Source organism: Balaenoptera acutorostrata, chromosome 2, assembly GCF_949987535.1.
Source record: "Balaenoptera acutorostrata chromosome 2, mBalAcu1.1, whole genome shotgun sequence".
NCBI lineage: Eukaryota > Metazoa > Chordata > Mammalia > Artiodactyla > Balaenopteridae > Balaenoptera > Balaenoptera acutorostrata.
In genome coordinates, this window is record NC_080065.1 from 38,329,488 (window position 1) to 38,349,544 (window position 20,057).

The 20,057-nt window shown below is 36.8% G+C and overlaps 1 protein-coding gene across 1 annotated transcript; it reads right to left on the reverse strand.

The window, feature by feature from the left end:
* Positions 1-1,986: 1,986 nt before the first annotated feature.
* LOC103001729 (cytochrome c-like) lies at positions 1,987-2,606 on the reverse strand. Its single transcript, XM_028162195.2, has one exon. It carries the CDS (start codon positions 2,589-2,591, stop codon positions 2,274-2,276), a length of 318 nt encoding a protein of 105 aa, XP_028017996.1. The 5' UTR covers positions 2,592-2,606; the 3' UTR covers positions 1,987-2,273.
* Between the last annotated feature and the right edge of the window lie 17,451 nt (positions 2,607-20,057).

Consider the following 20,057-nt stretch of genomic DNA (forward strand, 5'->3'; position numbering starts at 1 on the left):
CTGTTCCATTGATCTATATTTCTGTTTTTGTGCCAGTACCATATTGTCTTGATTACTGTACTTTTCTAGTATAGTCTTAAGTCAGGGAGTCTGATTCCTCCAGCTCTGTTGTCTTCCCTCAAGATTGCTTTGGCTATTTATGGTCTTTTGTGTCTCCATACAAATTTGAAGATTTTTTGTTCTAGTTCTGTAAAAAATGCCATTGGCAATTTGATAGGGATTGCATTGAAGCTGTATATTGCTTTGGGTAGTATAGTCATTTTCACAATATTGATTCTTCCAATCCAAGAACATGGTATGTCTCTCCATCTATCTGTGTCATCCTTGATTTCTTTCATCAGTGTTTTATAGTTTTCTGAGTACAGGTCTTTTACCTCCTTAGGTAGGTTTATTCCTAGGTATTTTATTCTTTTTGTTGCAATGGTGAATGGGATTCTTTCGTTAGTTTCTTTTTATGATCTTTTGTTGTTAGTGTATAGGAAAGCAAGAGATTTCTGTGCATTAATTTTGTATCCTGCAATTTTACCAAATTCATTGATTAGCTCTAATAATTTTCTGGTAGCATCTTTAGGATCTTCTATGTATAGTATCATGTCATCTGCAAACAGTGACAGTTTTACTTCTTCTTTTCCAATTTGAATTCCTTTTATTTCTTTTTCTTCTCTGTTTGCCGTGGCTAGGACTTCCAAAACTATGTTGAATAATAGTGGTGAGAGTGGACATCTTGTCTGCTTCCTGATCTTAGAGGAAATGCTTTCAGCTTTTCACCATTGCAAATGATGTTTGCTATGGGTTTGTTGTATATGGCCTTTATTATGTTGAGGTATGTTTCCTCTATGCCCACTTTCTGGAAAGTTTTTATTAGAAATGGGTGTTGGATTTTGTTGAAAGCTTTTTCTGCATCTATTGATATGATCATATGTTTTTATTGTTCAATTTGTTAATATGGTGTATCACATAGATTGATTTGCATATATAGAAGAATCCTTGCATCCCTTGGATAAAACCCACTTGATCATGGTGTATGATCCTTTTATTGTGTTGTTGGATTCTGTTTGCTAGTATTTTGTTGAGGATTTTTGCATCTATATTCATCAGTGATATTGGTCTGTAATTTTCTTTTTTTTGTGCTATCTCGGTACTAGCTCTTCTCTAGACGTTTGATAGGATTCACCTGTGAAGCCATCTGGTCCAAGGATTTTGTTTCTTGGAAGATGTTTAATCACAGTTTCAATTTCATTACTTGTGATTGGTCTGTTTATATTTTCTATTTCTTCCTGGTTCAGTCTTGGAAGGTTATACCTTTCTAAGAATTTGTCCATTTCTTCCAGGTTGTCCATTTTATTGGCATAGAGTTGCTTCTAGTAGTCTCTTCGGTTGCTTTGTATTTCTGCAGTGTCATTTGTAATTTCTCCTTTTTCATTTCTAATTTTATTGATTTGAGTCCTCTCCCTCTTTTTCTTGATGAGTCTGGCTAATGGTTTATCAATTTTTTTATCTTCTCAAAGAACCGCTTTTAGTTTTATTGATCTTTGCTATTGTTTTCTTTGTTTCTATTGCATTTATTTCTCCTCTAATCTTTATGATTTCTTTCCTTCTACTAATTTTGGGTTGTGTTTGTTCTTCTTTCTCTAGTTCCTTTAGGTGTAAGGTTAGATTGTTTATTTGAGATTTTTCTTGTTTCTTGAGGTAGGACTGTATTGCTATACACTCCCCTCTTAGAACTGCTTTTGCCACATCCCACAGATTTTTTTTTTTTAAGATGGAGAATTTTAATTAAATTGGCATAGTTAAGACCAAAAAGATAAAGTGGACATTGTCAGTGTATCTTCAACCCTTGCCTTAACAGGTGAATGAACACAACTTGAAACACAGGTGAATCTTGCTGGTCTATAAGAAATTGAAGGGAGCTTCTCAGAATTTAAATATATTAATATAACCAGTTATAGAAATCTAAATATAAAACCAAGCTCCTATAGGGTTTGAGAAGGCATTCACCATATCCCTGAAAAGTTTAACATTCCTTATTCAAGTTTAATCATCTCTTTAGATGGGGAAAACAGTGATAGTACTTGCTGAACCAGAATTAATATCAAAATTCAAAAAGCTGACCATATTCATTTAGCCACAAGCCAATCTTATTTAAATCAGGACAGAAATATTACATCAACTATTCATGATCTGAATTCTAGTGTATGAGATCAATTTAAATATGGTACACATAAAAAGTCATGAGACATGTGTTTCATAATAAATAAGGCAGTGGCCAACTATTACTCATTAGTAGCTTTTTTGAGATAAGCTATCAAGTCTGCCCTTTCTCCCTTCTTCTTAATGCCAGTGAAGATCATTTTTGTTCCAGGGGTGTACTTCTTGGGATTCTCCAAATACCCCATCAGTGTCTCCTCTCCCCAGGTGATGCCTTTGTTCTTGTTGGCATCTGTGTAAGAGAATCCAACAGCCTGACCTGTCTTTCGCCCAAACAAACCATGGAGATTTGGCCCAGTTTTGTGCTTGCCTCCCTTTTCCACAGTATGGCACTGGGCACATTTCTGAACAAAAATCTTCTTGCCCTTCTCAACATCACCCATTTTTAAATCGTTCTTTCTCCGTGTATGACTAAGACGTTCCCGCTCACAAGCTGAATGTCCTGCTCTCTAATCCCCCATCCCATAGATTTTGGATCGTGTTTTCTTTGTTATTTGTCTCTAGGTATTTTTTGATTTCCTCATTGATTTCTTCTGTGATCTCTTGGTTATTTAGTAACATATTATTTAGCCTCCATGTGTTTGTGTTTTTTATGTTTTTTCCCTGTAATTAATTTCTAATCTCATAGTGTTGTGGTTGGAAAAGATGCTTGATATGATTTCAATTTTCTTAAATTTACTGAGGCTTGATTTCTGCCCCCCAAGTTGTGATCTATCCTGGACAATGTTCTGTGTGCACTTGAGAAGAAAGTGTAATCTGCTGTTTATGGGTGGAATGTCCTATAAATATCAATTAAATCTATCTGGTCTATTGTGTCATTTAAAGCTTGTGTTTTCTTATTAATTCTTCTGTCTGGGTGATCTGTCCATTGGTGTGAGGTGTTGAAGTCCCCCGCTGTTACTGTGTTACTATCACTTTCCTCTTTTATAGCTGTTAGCATTTGCCTTATATATTGAGGTGCTCCTATGTTGGGTGCATATATATTTATAATTGTTATATCTTCTTCTTGGATTGATCCCTTGATCATTATGTAGTGTCCTTCCTTGTCTCTTCTAACATTCTTTATTTAATAGTCTATTTTATCTGATATGAGAATTGCTACTCCAGCTTTCTTTTGATTTCCATTTGAATGGAATATCTTTTTCCATCCCCTCACTTTCAATCTATATATGTCCCTAGGTCTGAAGTGGGTCTATTGTAGACAGCATATGTATGAGTCTTGTTTTTGTATCCATTCAGTGAGCCTGTGTCTTTTCATTGGAGCATTTAATCCATTCATATTTAAGGTGATTATTGATATGTATGTTCCTACGACCATTTTTTAAAATTGTTTTGGGTTTGTTTTTGTAGGTCCTTTTCTTCTCTTGTGTTTCCCAATTAGAGAAGTTCCGTTAGCATTTGTTGTAGAGCTGGTTTGGTGGTGCTGAATTCTCTTAGCTTTCTTTTTTTTAAAACATCTTTATTGGAGTATAATTGCTTTACAATGGTGTGTTAGTTGATACTGTATAACAAAGTGAATCAGCTATATGTATACATATATCCCCATATCCCCTCCCTCTTGTGTCTCCCTCCCACCCTCCCTATCCCACCCCTCTAGGTGGTTACAAAGTACCAAGCTGATCTCCCTGTGTTATGTGGCTGCTTCCCACTAGCTATCTATTTTACATTTGGTAGTGTATATATGTCCATGCCACTCTCTCACTTCGTCCCAGCTTACACTTCCCCCTCCCTGTGTCCTCAAGTCCATTCTCTACATCTGCATCTTTATTCCTGTCCTGCCCCTAGGTTCTTCAGAACCATTTTTTTTTTAGATTCCATATATATATATGTGTGTGTTAGCATACAGTATTTGTTTTTCTCTTTCTGACTTACTTCACTCTGTATGACAGACTCTAAGTCCATCCACCTCACTACAGATAACTCAATTTCATTTCTTTTCATGGCTGAGTAATATTCCATTGTATATATGTGCCTCTCTTAGCTTTTGCTTGTCTGTAAATCTTTTGATTTCTCCATCAAAGCTGAATGAGATCCTCTCCGGGAAGAGTAATCTTGATTGTAAGTTCTTCCCTTTCATCACTTTAAATATATCATGCCACTCCCTTCTGGCTTGTAGAGTTTCTGCTGAGAAATCAGCTGTTAACCTTATGGTAGTTCCCTTGTATGTTATTTGTCATTTTTCCCTTGTTGCTTTTAATCATTTTTCTTTGTCTTTAATTTTTGTCAGTTTGATTACTATGTGTCTTGATGTGTTTCTCCTTGGGTTTATCCATCCTGGGACTCTCTGTTCTTCTTGGGTTTGGGTGGCTATTTCTTCTCCCATGTTAGGGAAGTTTTCCTCTATAATCTCTTCAGATATTTTCTCAGGTCCTTTTTCTCTCTCTTCTCCTTCTGGGACCCCTATAATGCAAATGTGGGTGCATTTAATGTTGTCCCAGAGGTCTCTTAGGCTGTCTTCATTTCTTTTCATTCTTTTTTCTTTATTCTGTTCTGCAGCAGTGAATTCCACCATTCTGTCTTCCAGGTCACTTATCCATTCTTCTGCCTCAGTTATTCTGCTACTGATTCCTTCTAGTGTATTTTTCATTTCAGTTATTGTATTGTTCTTCTCTGTTTGTTTGTTCTGTAATTCTTCTAGGTGTTTGTTCTTTAATTCTTCTAGGTCTTGGTAAACATTTCTTGCATCTTCTCAGCCTTTGCCTCCATTCTTTTTCTGAGGTCCTGGATCATCTTCACTATCATTATTCTGAATTCTTTTTCTGGAACGTTGCCTATCTCTACTTCATTTAGTTGTGTTTCTGGGGTTTTATCTTGTTCCTTCATCTGGTACATAGTCCTCTGCATTTTCATTTTGTCTATCTTTCTGTGAATGTGTTTTTCATTCCACAGGCTGCAGGATTGTAGTTCTTCTTGCTTCTGCTGTCTGCCCTCTGGTGGATTAGGCTATCTAAGAGGCTTGTGCAAGCTTCCTCTATGATATTTTTTTTGATACTATTCTAAAACTTGATAAATTTTTCCTATTCCATTACATTAAAGTCCTCCAGTCTACCTCTCACTTTGAGTATATCTTTTATCCATGCATGATTCTGTCAATCAAGCATTAGTCATTTGGAAAATATTCACAGTGTCATGCAGATCTTCCAAATGTTGACATATTTTATACAACACAAAAAATTGCTACATTTATTATTATCAGCACTGATCTCATCAAAAATTCTTTAAATATTGGTAGGCTATTATGCTGATAGTGGCAGACACATATTTTGCAAAATTCTAATTTTCTCCTGTAACCTTGAATTTTATCACTGTCAATAAATACTGTCAGTTGTTATCTGTGAAGTGATAATCTGAATTACCATAATTTGTTTTAGTCTTTTTTCAAGTAAAAATAATTACTTGAAAAAAATGGCTTGTTTATCTCAAAATTCAAAAATTGTACTTTCCTTGAATAATCATCAGTTTTGATATGTGGTAGAGGTGCTTTATGTGCAATGTCCATTTTTTTCACATAGAATGGTAAAAAATTGTGTGATCATAGGTTAAGATTTAATAAATTATTTTGTTTTTGTTTTTTACTACTTCATCAAGAATATTCTTAAATAAAACTTTTTCTTTTTCCTGTGAATACATGGCAATGAAGAATATAATTATTACTTTAGGTACTTCTGCCTGATTCATGTTGAGGTGCCAGCAGTTTTACTGACCACTGTTTTTGCACTCTCAGTGCAAGTGTAAACACAGTAACAAAGGTAAATAACATTTTAATATCATCATGAAAATAGGTTTGATCTAAATGGGTCTTGGCTGGAGTTCCCGGAGGGGTATGCGACCACACCCTCTGAAATGCTACATCAGCATATCAATTAAAACTAGGGAATGGACACAGTTATATCACACCATTTAAACTGAAGTATTCAAAAGTAAATAATAGATTATAAATTCGATTAAATGGGTAGAAAATTATACCATACACAGAGCTTCTTAACTTTAATGAACCCCTGAAAATACACACAGATGTAAAATTTGCATACAGCCTCCTGGAAATGATCTGTGGATCCCAGGTTAAAAACCTGTCCATAGGTACTAAGCATTACTCTTCATAATTTTTGTCTCTCTCAATTTCATTTTAGCTTAGACCACCCTGCCTCTGTCTAAAAGTTAAAATCTCAGTGTTTCATAAGTGCTGTTAAAAACATACTCAACTTTTGCAATTTCTCTTTTTGTTGAATCAACTTCAAGCAGGGAGATGCAGGCTCCTTTTGTGTTCTCCCAACTTTGCTTCAGTCCTCCTTACTTAGCAATGACCCTGTGGTGCCTTTCTTTACTGTCATAATCACTGAAAAGGGCAATTTCACACTGCCTCAAATTGTTACAATGCTTGTTGTCAACATTTAACACTAATCACTAAGTTTCATTTTTCTCAATTGCCTACCATTTCACCTCAATACCTAAATCCACTCCATCAGGGTTAAAGCTGACAAACAGTAAGTCCGTGTTCAGCCTAAGTCATAACTGTAAATTAAGAAATAACATTTTCTATGAAAGTCAGTAATGCACGAGGCATAAGCATTTGCATTAGAAAGGATTACAGAAAGTACACGTATAAAAGTTAATGGCTGTGCATTGTGCCAATCCTTTTCAGTTAAGAGGACATATTATAGTCTAAAGCTTCCACAAGGTTCTCAAAAATAGTGGGGAAAAAGTAAAATCAGAGAACTCTACATACATATGAAGGAAGATCACGACTTCAGGATGAAACAAAGTTCATCAAATATGGCTCTCTTCCACTTTTCTCTATTTTCCAAATGTTTTATAAACAGCATTAATTTTTACAGAAAGTTGCTTTAATTATAAGATACATTTTTTGGGTAAAAGATTGAGATCTTCATTCAGACTATTTGGAGTTTTCCAAAATAATATAATAATATCTCCCCAAATAGCAGGAGGTTCTTATCTGGACTTCATGTGGCATATTTCTTCTTTAAAAGAAAGTTAATCTTTAAAAATATTAGGGGACTTTTGGATTCTGTCTGCAATGTTACATAATACCTTTTCTGTTATCTGTTGCCTTTTTTTTGAGCAAAAAAAAAAAATCTTTAAAAGAAAGGAAACAAAGGAATGTATTTGACTTTTTGTTTTCTACAGAAGCCTGGTGTTAACATGATTCAATAAGAATTTATGAGACTCTTGCTAGACACAAGATACTTTGCTAGGACCCATAGGAAATGAACAAGATTCCTGCTATGTAGGTCATAAAATCTGGAAAGAGAGACATATATGTTTAAAAAAAGTATGAGGTAACCTGAAATATGATAAATTTTAATAAAAATGCAAAGTTCATGGAAACAGAAAGTATCAGATAAATTCTATTTGAGGCATCACTGAAAGATTCATGGAAAAAATGGAATTTGGGGAGGAAATTCTAGGTGAAAGTAGTGGATGTAGGGAAAGTGTTGGGAGTGTTAAATGAAGTCCTTCAGTTGAGAGAACTGGGTAAGGGGAAAATCAGAGAGGGTAAGACAATGTGTATGAGGGGAGCCCTCCTCACCTTGCCTTGTCCTACCTTCTCAGCCTTATCTCCTATTGCCCTTCCTTTTGCTCTCTCATTCCAGCTACTCCAGGCTTTTTTGAGTTCCTTAAACTCAGATGGTCCTCTGGCCACATGGACTTTTCCCATGCTGTTCCCTTTGTTGCATGTTTTTGCCTGGCTAAATCCTACCTATTTTGCAGATCTCAGCCCACTTCCTATCCTTAAGGAAGTCTTTTCTGATTCATCTAACTAGATTATATTATACCCACTCATAGTATGCTATCATTTTCCTTTGTAACACTTAACACTTAAAATGCAACTTTATAAGGATGTATGATATTTTCGTTAATGCCTGTCTTTCACCAGACTAAGAATTCCAAGAAGTAGGAATGGTGAGCACTTGTGTTCATCCTTTTATCTCCAGGTCAGAGCACAGTACCTGGCACATAGCAAACATACAATAAATACTTATTGAATGAATGATGAATGAAGGTGGAAATGAACTAATGATGTACAAAAAGAGGGAAGGTATGCAAGGTGACACAGTTTGCCCACTCCTACAAAAATAATGTGAATATGAAAAACAAAACATTTGCTTTTGAGTTGTGAATTTAACTACGTGTTTTTCAAGTGTTTACAACTGGTTTCCAGTGTTCTCTTGAAAAATTCATAGTTTGCAATTTTGACATTGTGCTACGATGCAAGGAATTTGGATCAAATAATTAATGAATACCCTTGGGAGATAAAACCCTGTGGCATAATTTAAAAGTTTCACTTATTTTGAGGAAAGTTTATAATCTCCTGATTTACAAGAAAACACAGGTCAAGTCTTTCCCACCTACCCCAGAAGAGCACAGGGCAGCCACACCATGAATGCTTAATATTTGTCAACTGGAAACATCCTCCTGTATGAGCCCCTCAGCAACTCTGATTCTTGACCTGCCTGATTCTTCACTCATTCCATTTTGCCCCCATCAGATTGAGTAACACTGCCTCTTTAGCTATGTGCTCCCTGACCCCCAGCGTGAGGTAGGGAACTTCTGCATGCAGCTCAGACCTGGAGAATGGGCTTGTGGAACCAGAAGATTTAGTACTCCAACCCAATACTCCAAATTGCCAGTATAATCCAAGACCTATAAAAATGTGATTTAAAGTGTCCTGATTGGTCTATGCTGGACCACCTAACAAGAGAGGAGGGGAAGAGAGATGACCCCAGTCCTTAAGAACCATTTGAATATGGCAGACAAGAATGCAAGAGAAACAGCTGGGAACTTCTAAGAGCTACACTTCCACAGTTTTAGGAAATGAAATGTTTTGAAAACATGTATCAAGGCAAGCCTAGTTACCCATTTAGTGAACCTGGGCCACACCCAATTTGTTTAGAAACTTAAGCAGTAGCTCTGAAATGTGGTTATATATGTAAATAGCCTGGAGTTTTTTCAACTATACATGCTTGGGTCCACCCAGAGAAAGGAGTCTGATTCTATGACGATGGGGGCTAGGTATGTGTGTGTGTGTAAATATACATATATATGTACATATATACATATGCACATATATATTTTATTAAATATTAAATTTATTTTATTTCTTAGAAATAATTCTACATCAAATATCAATACATAATTTATCATTATCATGAAAAGTTATTCTGGAATAAGAGGGAAAGACAATCTCAAAATTCACTGATCAATTATCAGGATGTTCCAATGACCAAATCAACCTCATGTTCACCTTGCTCATCTGCAGAACTCAATAATATTAATATAGCCAAATTTGCCTCACAACTATATATATATATTTATTTAAAAATTATCTTTGAGATGTGATGTTGGCTTATTGTTATTTTTATTGAAGTACAGTTGATTTACAATATTGTGTTAGTTTCAGGTGCACAGCACAGTGACTCAGCCATATATATATATATATATATATATATATATATATATATACACATATACATATATACATATGTATATATATATTTTTGAAAAATCTTCTCAGGACATCTGAATATTATCCCTACTTAAATACTAGACTTGAACAAATTAGAGGTACTGAATATAAATCTCATCCATCTGCCCAAGGAAAATAGTCTAGATTGTATTTACCAATGGGGAAAAAGAAGATCTGTATCATTTGGATTGTTATGTAAGAGACTAGGAAAGAAGGAAGAAAAGTAGTGTTACCATTGGAATCCCCTGAGTGGGACCAGGCATTGAATGTATAAGTCTCTAGGTCCAGATATTTCTCTTGTGTGAGGGGGTGGAATCGGGGAGGTGGTGAGAGGCAAGGGAATGACCTTTAGTGTAACCCCCCGTTTATAATTCCTTTTGGATAACAACAGTAAAGAAAAGGTCATTTGAGCAGTTCGGGTGGGACAAAGACTTTCTTTATGGTGGTAGCAGCAGGGATACCATAGCCATCACTGCTGACAACAAAAATTTGGTAACAGAGCACCTGTTGTTTTCCCATGGCCACTCCTGGTCCACAGATCTTAGGGAAACTAAAGTAGCAGTCACAGCTTCTATACCAAAGAAGCTGTTATTGGGAAGCAAGGCTCTACATTGGGCATTGGGGAAGTGATTCACTGGAATCGTGGCGTTATTGCAAGCTTTCCCAAGCAATTCAGTTTTCTTATATTCTTCTTGGTAGAAGAAAGTATCCACCAATAAAATTTGAGGAAAGGGCTAATCTCCCACAGTCTTGCTACATGTTTTATAATGAAAGCCAGTGTCAAATAAAGTTTTCCACACATATAACATTTATTAAATATTTATTAAGAAGGCAAGTATCACAGTTAATAAATATATTCTGTAAGCTTGATGAAGTTCCATTTCTATGTCATCTAAGTTACTTCAGCATACTTGGTATTAGAGATTCATATGAGGCAGATTCCCAAGTCTGTGTCCTCTAGTGGGGATGAGGCAAACAGATGTACCCAGACAGCTGGATATAGGATCTATTAGGGATCAAGCCGTGGGTGATGTTCTTTTTTTTTTTTTTTTTTTTTTAACATCTTTATTGGAGTATAATTGCTTTACAATGGTGTGTTAGTTTCTGCTTTATAACAAAGTGAATCAGTTACACATACACATATGTTCCCGTATCTCTTCCCTCTTGCATCTCCGCCTGCTTTTTTGATGCTGGCTTTCTTCTCGGATGCTCCTCCCACAGCCCCGGGCAACTTGGTACCCAGAGGGCCAGGGGAAGGAGGGCCTTTCTTTTTTTTTTTTTTTTTTTCCACACACACACACTGTATTTTATTTTTACAAGAGATAGATAGACTGACACCAAGCATTGTACATGGATGACCACAACAAAAGCAACAATGATTGCAATTACCAAACATGAAACACACTTATACTATGTCATAATATTGACATTCAGTCCAGTAATCCTCCACTGTAACAGCTCCTTTACTTTGCAGTGAAAATTGATTTGTATATTCTTTTCCTCTGAGTCCTTGTGGGATTTTTTTTTTTAATTCAGACAGAAAGGCACAAAAATTATACTCATCCTCATCAGTTCACTCAGTCCCATGTAATTAATTTCTTTTTTTTCATCTTGATCTTTTGTTAGCAGTTTTATGAGTTCATCAGTTTTTCATTAGAGTTCTGAAAATGCTTATTCATTCAGTTCAGCAGTACAGTCAGTTACGAGAAACCTGTACTTGTCAGAGTCTTTTCCATGAATTTCTTGAAGATGAAACTCTTTTATAGGAACATATTTGCAAAATCATCAGAGTACACCCAGAACTGTCTGTAAATGACAAAAGACTTAAAAATGACCATGGTTAAAGATTTGATGAAAGTTCATAATAATGCAGTTGACAAGAAAATTAGTTATTTCTCAGATATACATTTTAAAGTAATAACTAGGATTATTACTTATAACATTATACCAGAACATATAAGATTTTTAGACGTTTCCTGTAATGTCTGAAACATTTATATTAACATATTTCCATACATATTTCCATACAAATACAAATATAAGATTTTTAGAAATTTCATGTAATGTCTGAAACATTTATATTAACATATTTCCATACATATTTCCATACAAATACAAATATAAGATTTTTAGAAATTTCATGTAATGTCTGAAACATTTATATTAACATATTTCCATACAAATAACCCAATGAAAGTTTAGTATTAGTTGTTTTGTTTGTTTTTTTATACTGCAGGTTCTTATTAGGCATCAGTTTTATACACATCAGTGTATACATGTCAATCCCAATCGCCCAATTCAGCACATCACCATCCCCACCTCATCGCAGTTTTCCCCCCTTGGTGTCCATATGTCCATTCTCTACATCTGTGTCTCAACTTCTGCCCTGCAAACTGGCTCATCTGTACCATTTTTCTACGTTCCACATATATGCATTAACATACGATATTTGTTTTTCTCTTTCTGACTTACTTCACTCTGTATGACAGTCTCTAGATCCATCCACGTCTCAACAAATGACTCAATTTCGTTCCTTTTTATGGCTGAATAATATTCCATCGTATATATGTACCACCACTTCTTTATCCATTCGTCTGTTGATGGGCATTTAGGTTGCTTCCATGACCTGGCTATTGTAAATAGTGCTGCAATGAACATTCGGGTGCACGTGTCTTTTTGAATTACGGTTTTCTCTGGGTATATGCCCAGTAGTGGGATTGCTGGGTCATATGGTAATTCTATTTTTAGTTTTTTAAGGAACCTCCATATTGTTCTCCATAGTGGCTGTATCAATTTACATTCCCACCAACAGTGCAAGAGGGTTCCCTTTTCTCCACACCCTCTCCAGCATTTGTTGTTTGTAGATTTTCTGATGATGCCCATTCTAACAGGAGTGAGGTGATACCTCATTGTAGTTTTGATTTGCATTTCTCTAATAATTAGTGATGTTGAGCATCTTTTCATGTGCTTCGTGGCCGTCTGTATGTCTTCTTTGGAGAAATGTCTATTTAGGTCTTCTGCCCATTTTTGGATTGGGGTGTTTGTTTCTTTGATATTGAGCTGAATGAGCTGTTTATATATTTTGGAGATTAATCCTTTGTCCGTTGATTCATTTGCAAATATTTTCTCCCATTCTGAGGGTTGTCTTTTCGTCTTGTTTATGGTTTCCTTTGCTGTGCAAAAGCTTTGAAGTTTCATTAGGTCCCACTTGTTTATTTTTGTTTTTATTTCCATTACTCTAGGAGGTGGATCGAAAAAGATCTTGCTGTGATTTATGTCAAAGAGTGTTCTTCCTATGTTTTCCTCTAAGAGTTTTATAGTGTCCAGTCTTATATTTAGGTCTCTAATCCATTTTGAGTTTATTTTTGTGTATGGTGTTAGGGAGTATTCTAATTTCATTCTTTTACATGTAGCTGTCCAGTTTTCCCAGCACCACTTATTGAAGAGACTGTCTTTTCTCCATTGTATATCTTTGCCTCCTTTGTCATAGATTAGTTGACCATAGGTGCGTGGGTTAATCTCTGGGCTTTCTATCTTGTTCCATTGATCTATGTTTCTGTTTTTGTGCCAGTACCATATTGTCTTGATTACTGTAGCTTTGTAGTATAGTCTGAAGTCAGGGAGTCTGATTCCTCCAGCTCCATTTTTTTGCCTCAAGACTGCTTTGGCTATTCGGGGTCTTTTGTGTCTCCATACAAATTTTAAGATGATTTGTTCTAGCTCCGTAAAAAATGCCATTGGTAATTTGATAGGGATTGCATTGAATCTGTAGATTGCTTTGGGTAGTATACTCATTTTCACAATGTTGATTCTTCCAATCCAAGAACATGGTATATCTCTCCATCTGTTGGTATCATCTTTAATTTCTTTCATCAGTGTCTTATAGTTTTCTGCATACAGGTCTTTTGTCTCCCTAGGTAGGTTTATTCCTAGGTATTTTATTCTTTTTGTTGCAATGGTAAATGGGAGTGTTTCCATAATTTCTCTTTCAGATTTTTCATCATTAGTGTATAGGAATGCAAGAGATTTCTGTGCATTAATTTTGTAACCTGCAACTTTACCATATTCATTAATTAGCTCTAGCAGTTTTCTGGTGGCAGTTTTAGGATTCTCTATGTATAGTATCATGTCATCCGCAAACAGTGACAGTTTTACTTCTTCTTTTCCAATTTGTATTCCTTTTATTTCTTTTTCTTCTCTGATTGCCGTGGCTAGGACTTCCAGAACTATGTTGAATAATAGTGGTGAGAGTGGACATCCTTGTCTCGTTCCTGATCTTAGAGGAAATGCTTTCAGTTTTTCACCATTGAGAATGATGTTTGCTGTGGGTTTGTCATATATGGCCTTTATTATGTTGAGGTAGGCTCCCTCTATGCCCACTTTCTGGAGAGTTTTTATCAGAAATGGGTGTTGAATTTTGTCAAAAGCTTTTTCTGCATCTATTGAGATGATCATATGGTTTTTATTCTTCAATTTGTTAATATGGTGTATCACATTGATTGATTTGCGTATATTGAAGAATCCTTGCATCCCTGGGATAAATCCCACTTGATCGTGGTGTATGATCCTTTTAATGTGTTGTTGGATTCTGTTTGCTAGTATTTTGTTGAGGATTTTTGCATCTATATTCATCAGTGATATTGGTCTGTAATTTTCTTTTTTTGTAGTGTCTTTGTCTGGTTTTGGTATCAGGGTGATGGTGGCCTCATAGAATGAGTTTGGGAGAGTTCCTTCCTCTGCAATTTTTTGGAAGAGTTTGAGAAGGATGGGTGTTAGCTCTTCTCTAAATGTTTGATAGAATTCACCTGTGAAGCCATCTGGTCCTGGACTTTTGTTTGTTGGAAGATTTTTAATCACAGTTTCAATTTCATTACTTGTGATTGGTCTGTTGATATTTTCTGTTTCTTCCTTATTCAGTCTTGGAAGGTTATACCTTTCTAAGAATTTGTCCATTTCTTCCAGGTTGTCCATTTTATTGGCATAAAGTTGCTTGTAGTAGTCTCTTAGGATGTTTTGTATTTCTGCGGTGTCTGTTGTAACTTCTCCTTTTTCATTTCTGATTTTATTGATTTGAGTCCTCTCCCTCTTTTTCTTGATGAGTCTGGCTAATGGCTTATCAATTTTGTTTATCTTCTCAAAGAACCAGCTTTTAGTTTTATTGATCTTTGCTATTGTTTTCTTTGTTTCTATTTCATTTATTTCTGCTCTGATCTTTATGATTTCTTTCCTTCTGCTAACTTTGGGTTTTGTTTGTTCTTCTTTCTCTAGTTTCTTTAGGTGTAAAGTTAGATTGTTTACTTGAGATTTTTCTTGTTTCTTTAGGTAGGCTTGTATAGCTATAAACTTCCCTCTTAGAATCGCTTTTGCTGCATCCCATAGGTTTTGGGTCATCGTGTTTTCATTGTCATTTGTCTCTAGGTATTTTTTTATTTCCTGTTTGATTTCTTCAGTGATCTCTTGGTTATTTAGTAACGTATTGTTTAGCCTCCATGTGTTTGTCTTTTTTACGTTTTTTTCCCTGTAATTCATTTCTAATCTCATAGCGTTGTGGTCAGAAAAGATGCTTGATATGATTTCAATTTTCTTAAATTTACTGAGGCTTGATTTGTGACCCAAGATGTGATCTATCCTGGAGAATGTTCCATGTGCACTTGAGAAGAACGTGTAATCTGCCGTTTTTGGATGGAATGTCCTATATATATCAATTAAATCTATCTGGTCTATTGTGTCATTTAAAGCTTCTGTTTCCTTATTTATTTTCATTTTGGATGATCTGTCCATTGGTGTAAGTGAGGTGTTAAAGTCCCCCACTATTATTGTGTTACTGTCGATTTCCTCTTTTATAGCTGTTAGCAGTTGCCTTATGTATTGAGGTGCTCCTATGTTGGGTGCATATATATTTATAATTGTTATATCTTCTTCTTGGATTGATCCCTGGATCATTATGTAGTGTCCTTCCTTGTCTCTTGTAACATTCTTTATTTTAAAGTCTATTTTATCTGATATGAGTATAGCTACTCCAGCTTTCTTTTGATTTCCATTTGCATGGAATATCTTTTTCCATCCCCTCACTTTCAGTCTGTATGTGTCCCTAGGTCTGAAGTGGGTCTCTTGTAGACAGCATATATATGGGTCTTGTTTTTGTATCCATTCAGCCAGTCTATGTCTTTTGGTTGGGGCATTTAATCCATTCACGTTTAAGGTAATTATCGATATGTATGTTCCTATGACCATTTTCTTAATTGTTTTGGGTTTGTTTTTGTAGGTCCTTTTCTTCTCTTGTGTTTCCCACTTAGAGAAGTTCCTTTAGCATTTGTTGTAGAGCTGGTTTGGTGGTGCTGAATTCTCTTAGCTTTTGCTTGTCTGTAAAGCTTTTGATTTCTCCATCAAATCTAAATGAGATCCTTGCTGGGTAGAGTAATCTTGGTTGTAGGTTCTTCCCTTTCATCACTTTAAGTATTTCATGCCACTCCCTTCTGGCTTGCAGAGTTTCTGCTGAGAAATCAGCTGTTAACCTTATGGGGGTTCCCTTGTATGTTATTTGTCGTTTTTCCCTTGCTGCTTTCAATAATTTTTCTTTGTCTTTAATTTTTGCCACTTTGATTACTATGTGTCTCGGCGTGTTTCTCCTTGGGTTTATTCTGTATGGGACTCTCTGCGCTTCCTGGACTTGGGTGGCTATTTCCTTTCCCATGTTAGGGAAGTTTTCGATTATAATCTCTTCAAATATTTTCTCTGGTCCTTTCTCTCTCTCTTCTCCTTCTGGGACCCCTATAATGCGAATGTTGTTGCGTTTAATGTTGTCCCAGAGGTCTCTTAGGCTGTCTTCATTTCTTTTTATTCTTTTTTCTTTAGTCTGTTCCGCAGCAGTGAATTCCACCATTCTGTCTTCCAGGTCACTTATCCGTTCTTCTGCCTCACTTATTCTGCTATTGATTCCTTCTAGTGTAGTTTTCATTTCAGTTATTGTATTGGTCATCTCTGTTTGTTTGTTCTTTAATTCTTCTAGGTCTTTGTTAATCATTTCTTGCATCTTCTCAATCTTTGCCTCCATTCTTATTCCGAGGTCCTGGATCATCTTCACTATCATTATTCTGGATTCTTTTTCTGGAAGGTTGCCTATCTCCACTTCATTTAGTTGTTTTTCTGGGGTTTTTTCTTTTTCCTTCATCTGGTACATAGCCCTCTGCCTTTTCATCTTCTCTGTCTTTCTGTAACTGTGGTTTTTGGTCCACAGGCTGCAGGATTGTAGTTTTTCTTGCTTCTGTTGTCTGCCCTCTGGTGGTTGAGGCTATCTAAGAGGCTTGATGGGAGGCTCTGGTGGTGGGTAGAGATGACTGTTGCTGTGGCGGTCAGAGCTCAGTAAAACCTTAATCCACTTGACTGTTGATGGGTGGGGCTGGGTTCCCTCCCTGTTGCTGTGGCGATCAGAGCCCAGTAAAACCTTAATCCACTTGACTGTTGATGGGTGGGGCTGGGTTCCCTCCCTGTTGGTTGTTTTGCCTGAGGCAACCCAACACTGGAGCCTACCCGTGCTCTTTGGTGGGGTTAATGGCAGACTCTGGGAGGGCTCACGCCAAGGAGAACTTCCCAGGACCTCTGCTGCCAGTGTCCTTATCCCCACGGTGAAACAGAGCCACCACTCGCCTCTGCAGGAGACCCCCCAACACCAGCAGGTACGTCTGGTTCAGTCTCCCCCAGGGTCACTGCTCCTTCCCCTGGGTCCCGATGCACACATTACTTTGTGTGTGCCCTCCAAGAGTGGGGTCTCTGTTTCCCCCAGTCCTGTCACAGTCCTGCAATCAATTCCCACTAGACTTCAAAGTCTGATTCTCTAGGAATTCCTCCTCCCTTTGCCGGACCCCCAGGTTGGGAAGCCTGAGGTGGGGCTCAGAACCTTCACTCCAGTGGGTGGACTTCTGTGGTATAAGTGTTCGCCAGTCTGTGAGTCACCCACCCAGCAGTTATGGGATTTGATTTTACTCTGATTGCGCCCCTCCTACCGTCTCACTGTGGCTTCTCCTCTGTCCTTGGACGTGGGGTGTCCTCCTTGGTGAAGTCCAGGGTCTTCCTGTCAATGATTGTCCAGCAGCCAGTTGTGATTCTGGTGCTCTCGCAAGAGGGAGTGAGAGCACGTCCTTCTACTCCGCCATCTTGGTTAATCTCCCGTGGGTGATGTTCTTAATGGGTACAGGATACAGACCTTGGTGAATCCTTCTGTCTAGATAATGCAAGATTGGAAATGCCTCATTTCACCAACAAGAGCTACATACAACGTCCATTATGTTATTTAGCAAGACGTTGGTTTCAGCAATAAAACCTATTTTTTTTACATTCAGTATGTTAAACATATCGATAAATTTATTGATAATCAGCGTGGCTTCTGGTACTTGACACAATACTGGCTGACCTCTCCTAAACAGTACATTCTTGATCACATGCTAACTGACTACCTCTAGATATAAAATTTTAACTGGTCCCTGTATAATATTATACTGTCTATAACAAAGTATTTTAAAATAAATTTCCTATATTGATTTAGGAGTCTTTCGTTTTTCCAGTGAGGAGTAAACCTAAATACCTAGGATGGAGGCTTATTTTATTTAGGATACTGACAGACTCATCTCTTCTATAAAACCATATGATAAAAAAATTAATAATAATAATTATAACATTACTTAACATTTATCAACAATGTAATATATTCCAAACACTGCAAAATATTTATACTTACTTTCTAGTTTTAATCCTTATAACAACCCATAAGGTAAGTATTATTATCTCCATTTTGTAGGTGAAGGAATTGAGGCAAAGAGAGGGTACACAATTTGGCTAAGATCATGCAATGAGTATTTCACAGAATGGCTCAGTGTTCAGATGTTTCTGTATTTCTCTGTCATACCAAGGAGGTGAGTGTTATTTTCCTTTAAGGAAGATCTATTTTCTTCATCTAAAACAGCTCTCAAACCTGGCCATTTCTCTGGGTCTCCACCACCACTGGCCCTATCCAAGTCACCATTTGTCTTCCCTTCAATCCTTGAACATTCCAAGTTCTTTACCCCTCAGGGTCTCTGTAACTCACTGGGCCTCTAACTAGAAAACTCTTCTCCCTCCCCTTTGGATGCCAAGCTCTCTCTCCTCTTTCAGGGGCCAGTACAGTGAGGCCCTCCACGAATATCCTATGCAAAGTAGACACCTGATTCCATCCCCACCAAATTACTTTCTATCATCTCGTCCTGTCTGTGTCCTTCATGGCACTTATCCTAACGTGTAATTGTTTGTTTGTTTGTTTGTTTTGGCTGTTATTGTTCTACCTGCTGCCCCCCCCTTCCAGAATTAAGTACCACAAGGACAGAGATTGTGTGTGTGGTGTTCTCTTCTCTAACCCCAGTGCATGTGACAGTGCTTGTCATAAAAAGGCCTCTTGGTGAATTCTTGAATGTTGAATGAATGATTTCAGTCAAGGCTTAACTGACATATATTAGATCTACTCTTCCTTTGAGATGGTCAAGATGAGACAGTCCTTTGGTTAACTGACTTTAATGGTGAAAATCTCTTTCAAAATGTTCAAACTGAGCTCTATAGCAAATCTTCTATGCGATTGATTTTCTAAAACTTCACAGAGGCAAAGATCTGAAGGGAGTCTTAAAGATACTCTGATCTAATCTTCAGAGGAACAGACTGAGGCTCACAGGATTTTAACAGCTCTGAAATAGACAAGAGTTGTTAAATTTAAGAACTCCTAAATAGACAGGAAGACAACAAGGGTCCTTTCCCTAATGTTTCTGGAACTTTCAAACTGGGGTGATCAAAAGTGGAATCTTCAAGATATGAATTCCTGTCCCCACTCCATCCTCAGCAGATTTGGGTCTGCGGATATGTATGATTTAAAATCTCCCCAGGTAATCTGACCATCATTCTGGTTTAAAAGCCTATCTCTCCAATACTATTTATCTCTAAAGACCACACTATTCATAATAAAACACAGGGAAGAAGGGAAGGAGCAGTATCACCCTCTCACTCCCTGTCACAGTAAGATTATTGTACTTCAAAGAAGCACCAGTGCTCTTTCCCAGAACCAGTCTGCAGTATAGTTTCCAGCTTCTGTGCCCAACACCCAGGTGCACATTTCTACCGCAGCTTTTAGCATGAAGCAATAATCACTTTCTCTCAGCCTTTCTCTTCTGAACACTTCTACTTAGTACTTTCTAACTGCCTACTTTAAGTGTCACTGCTTCCCAAATATTACTTGCTGTTCATCACTGATCCATTTCTGGGCCTTAAATATGATTTCCAAGCAAATCCCACGCATTACACCACAGCATGACTTAAATGCACATCACAAGAAATTACCTAATTTCCA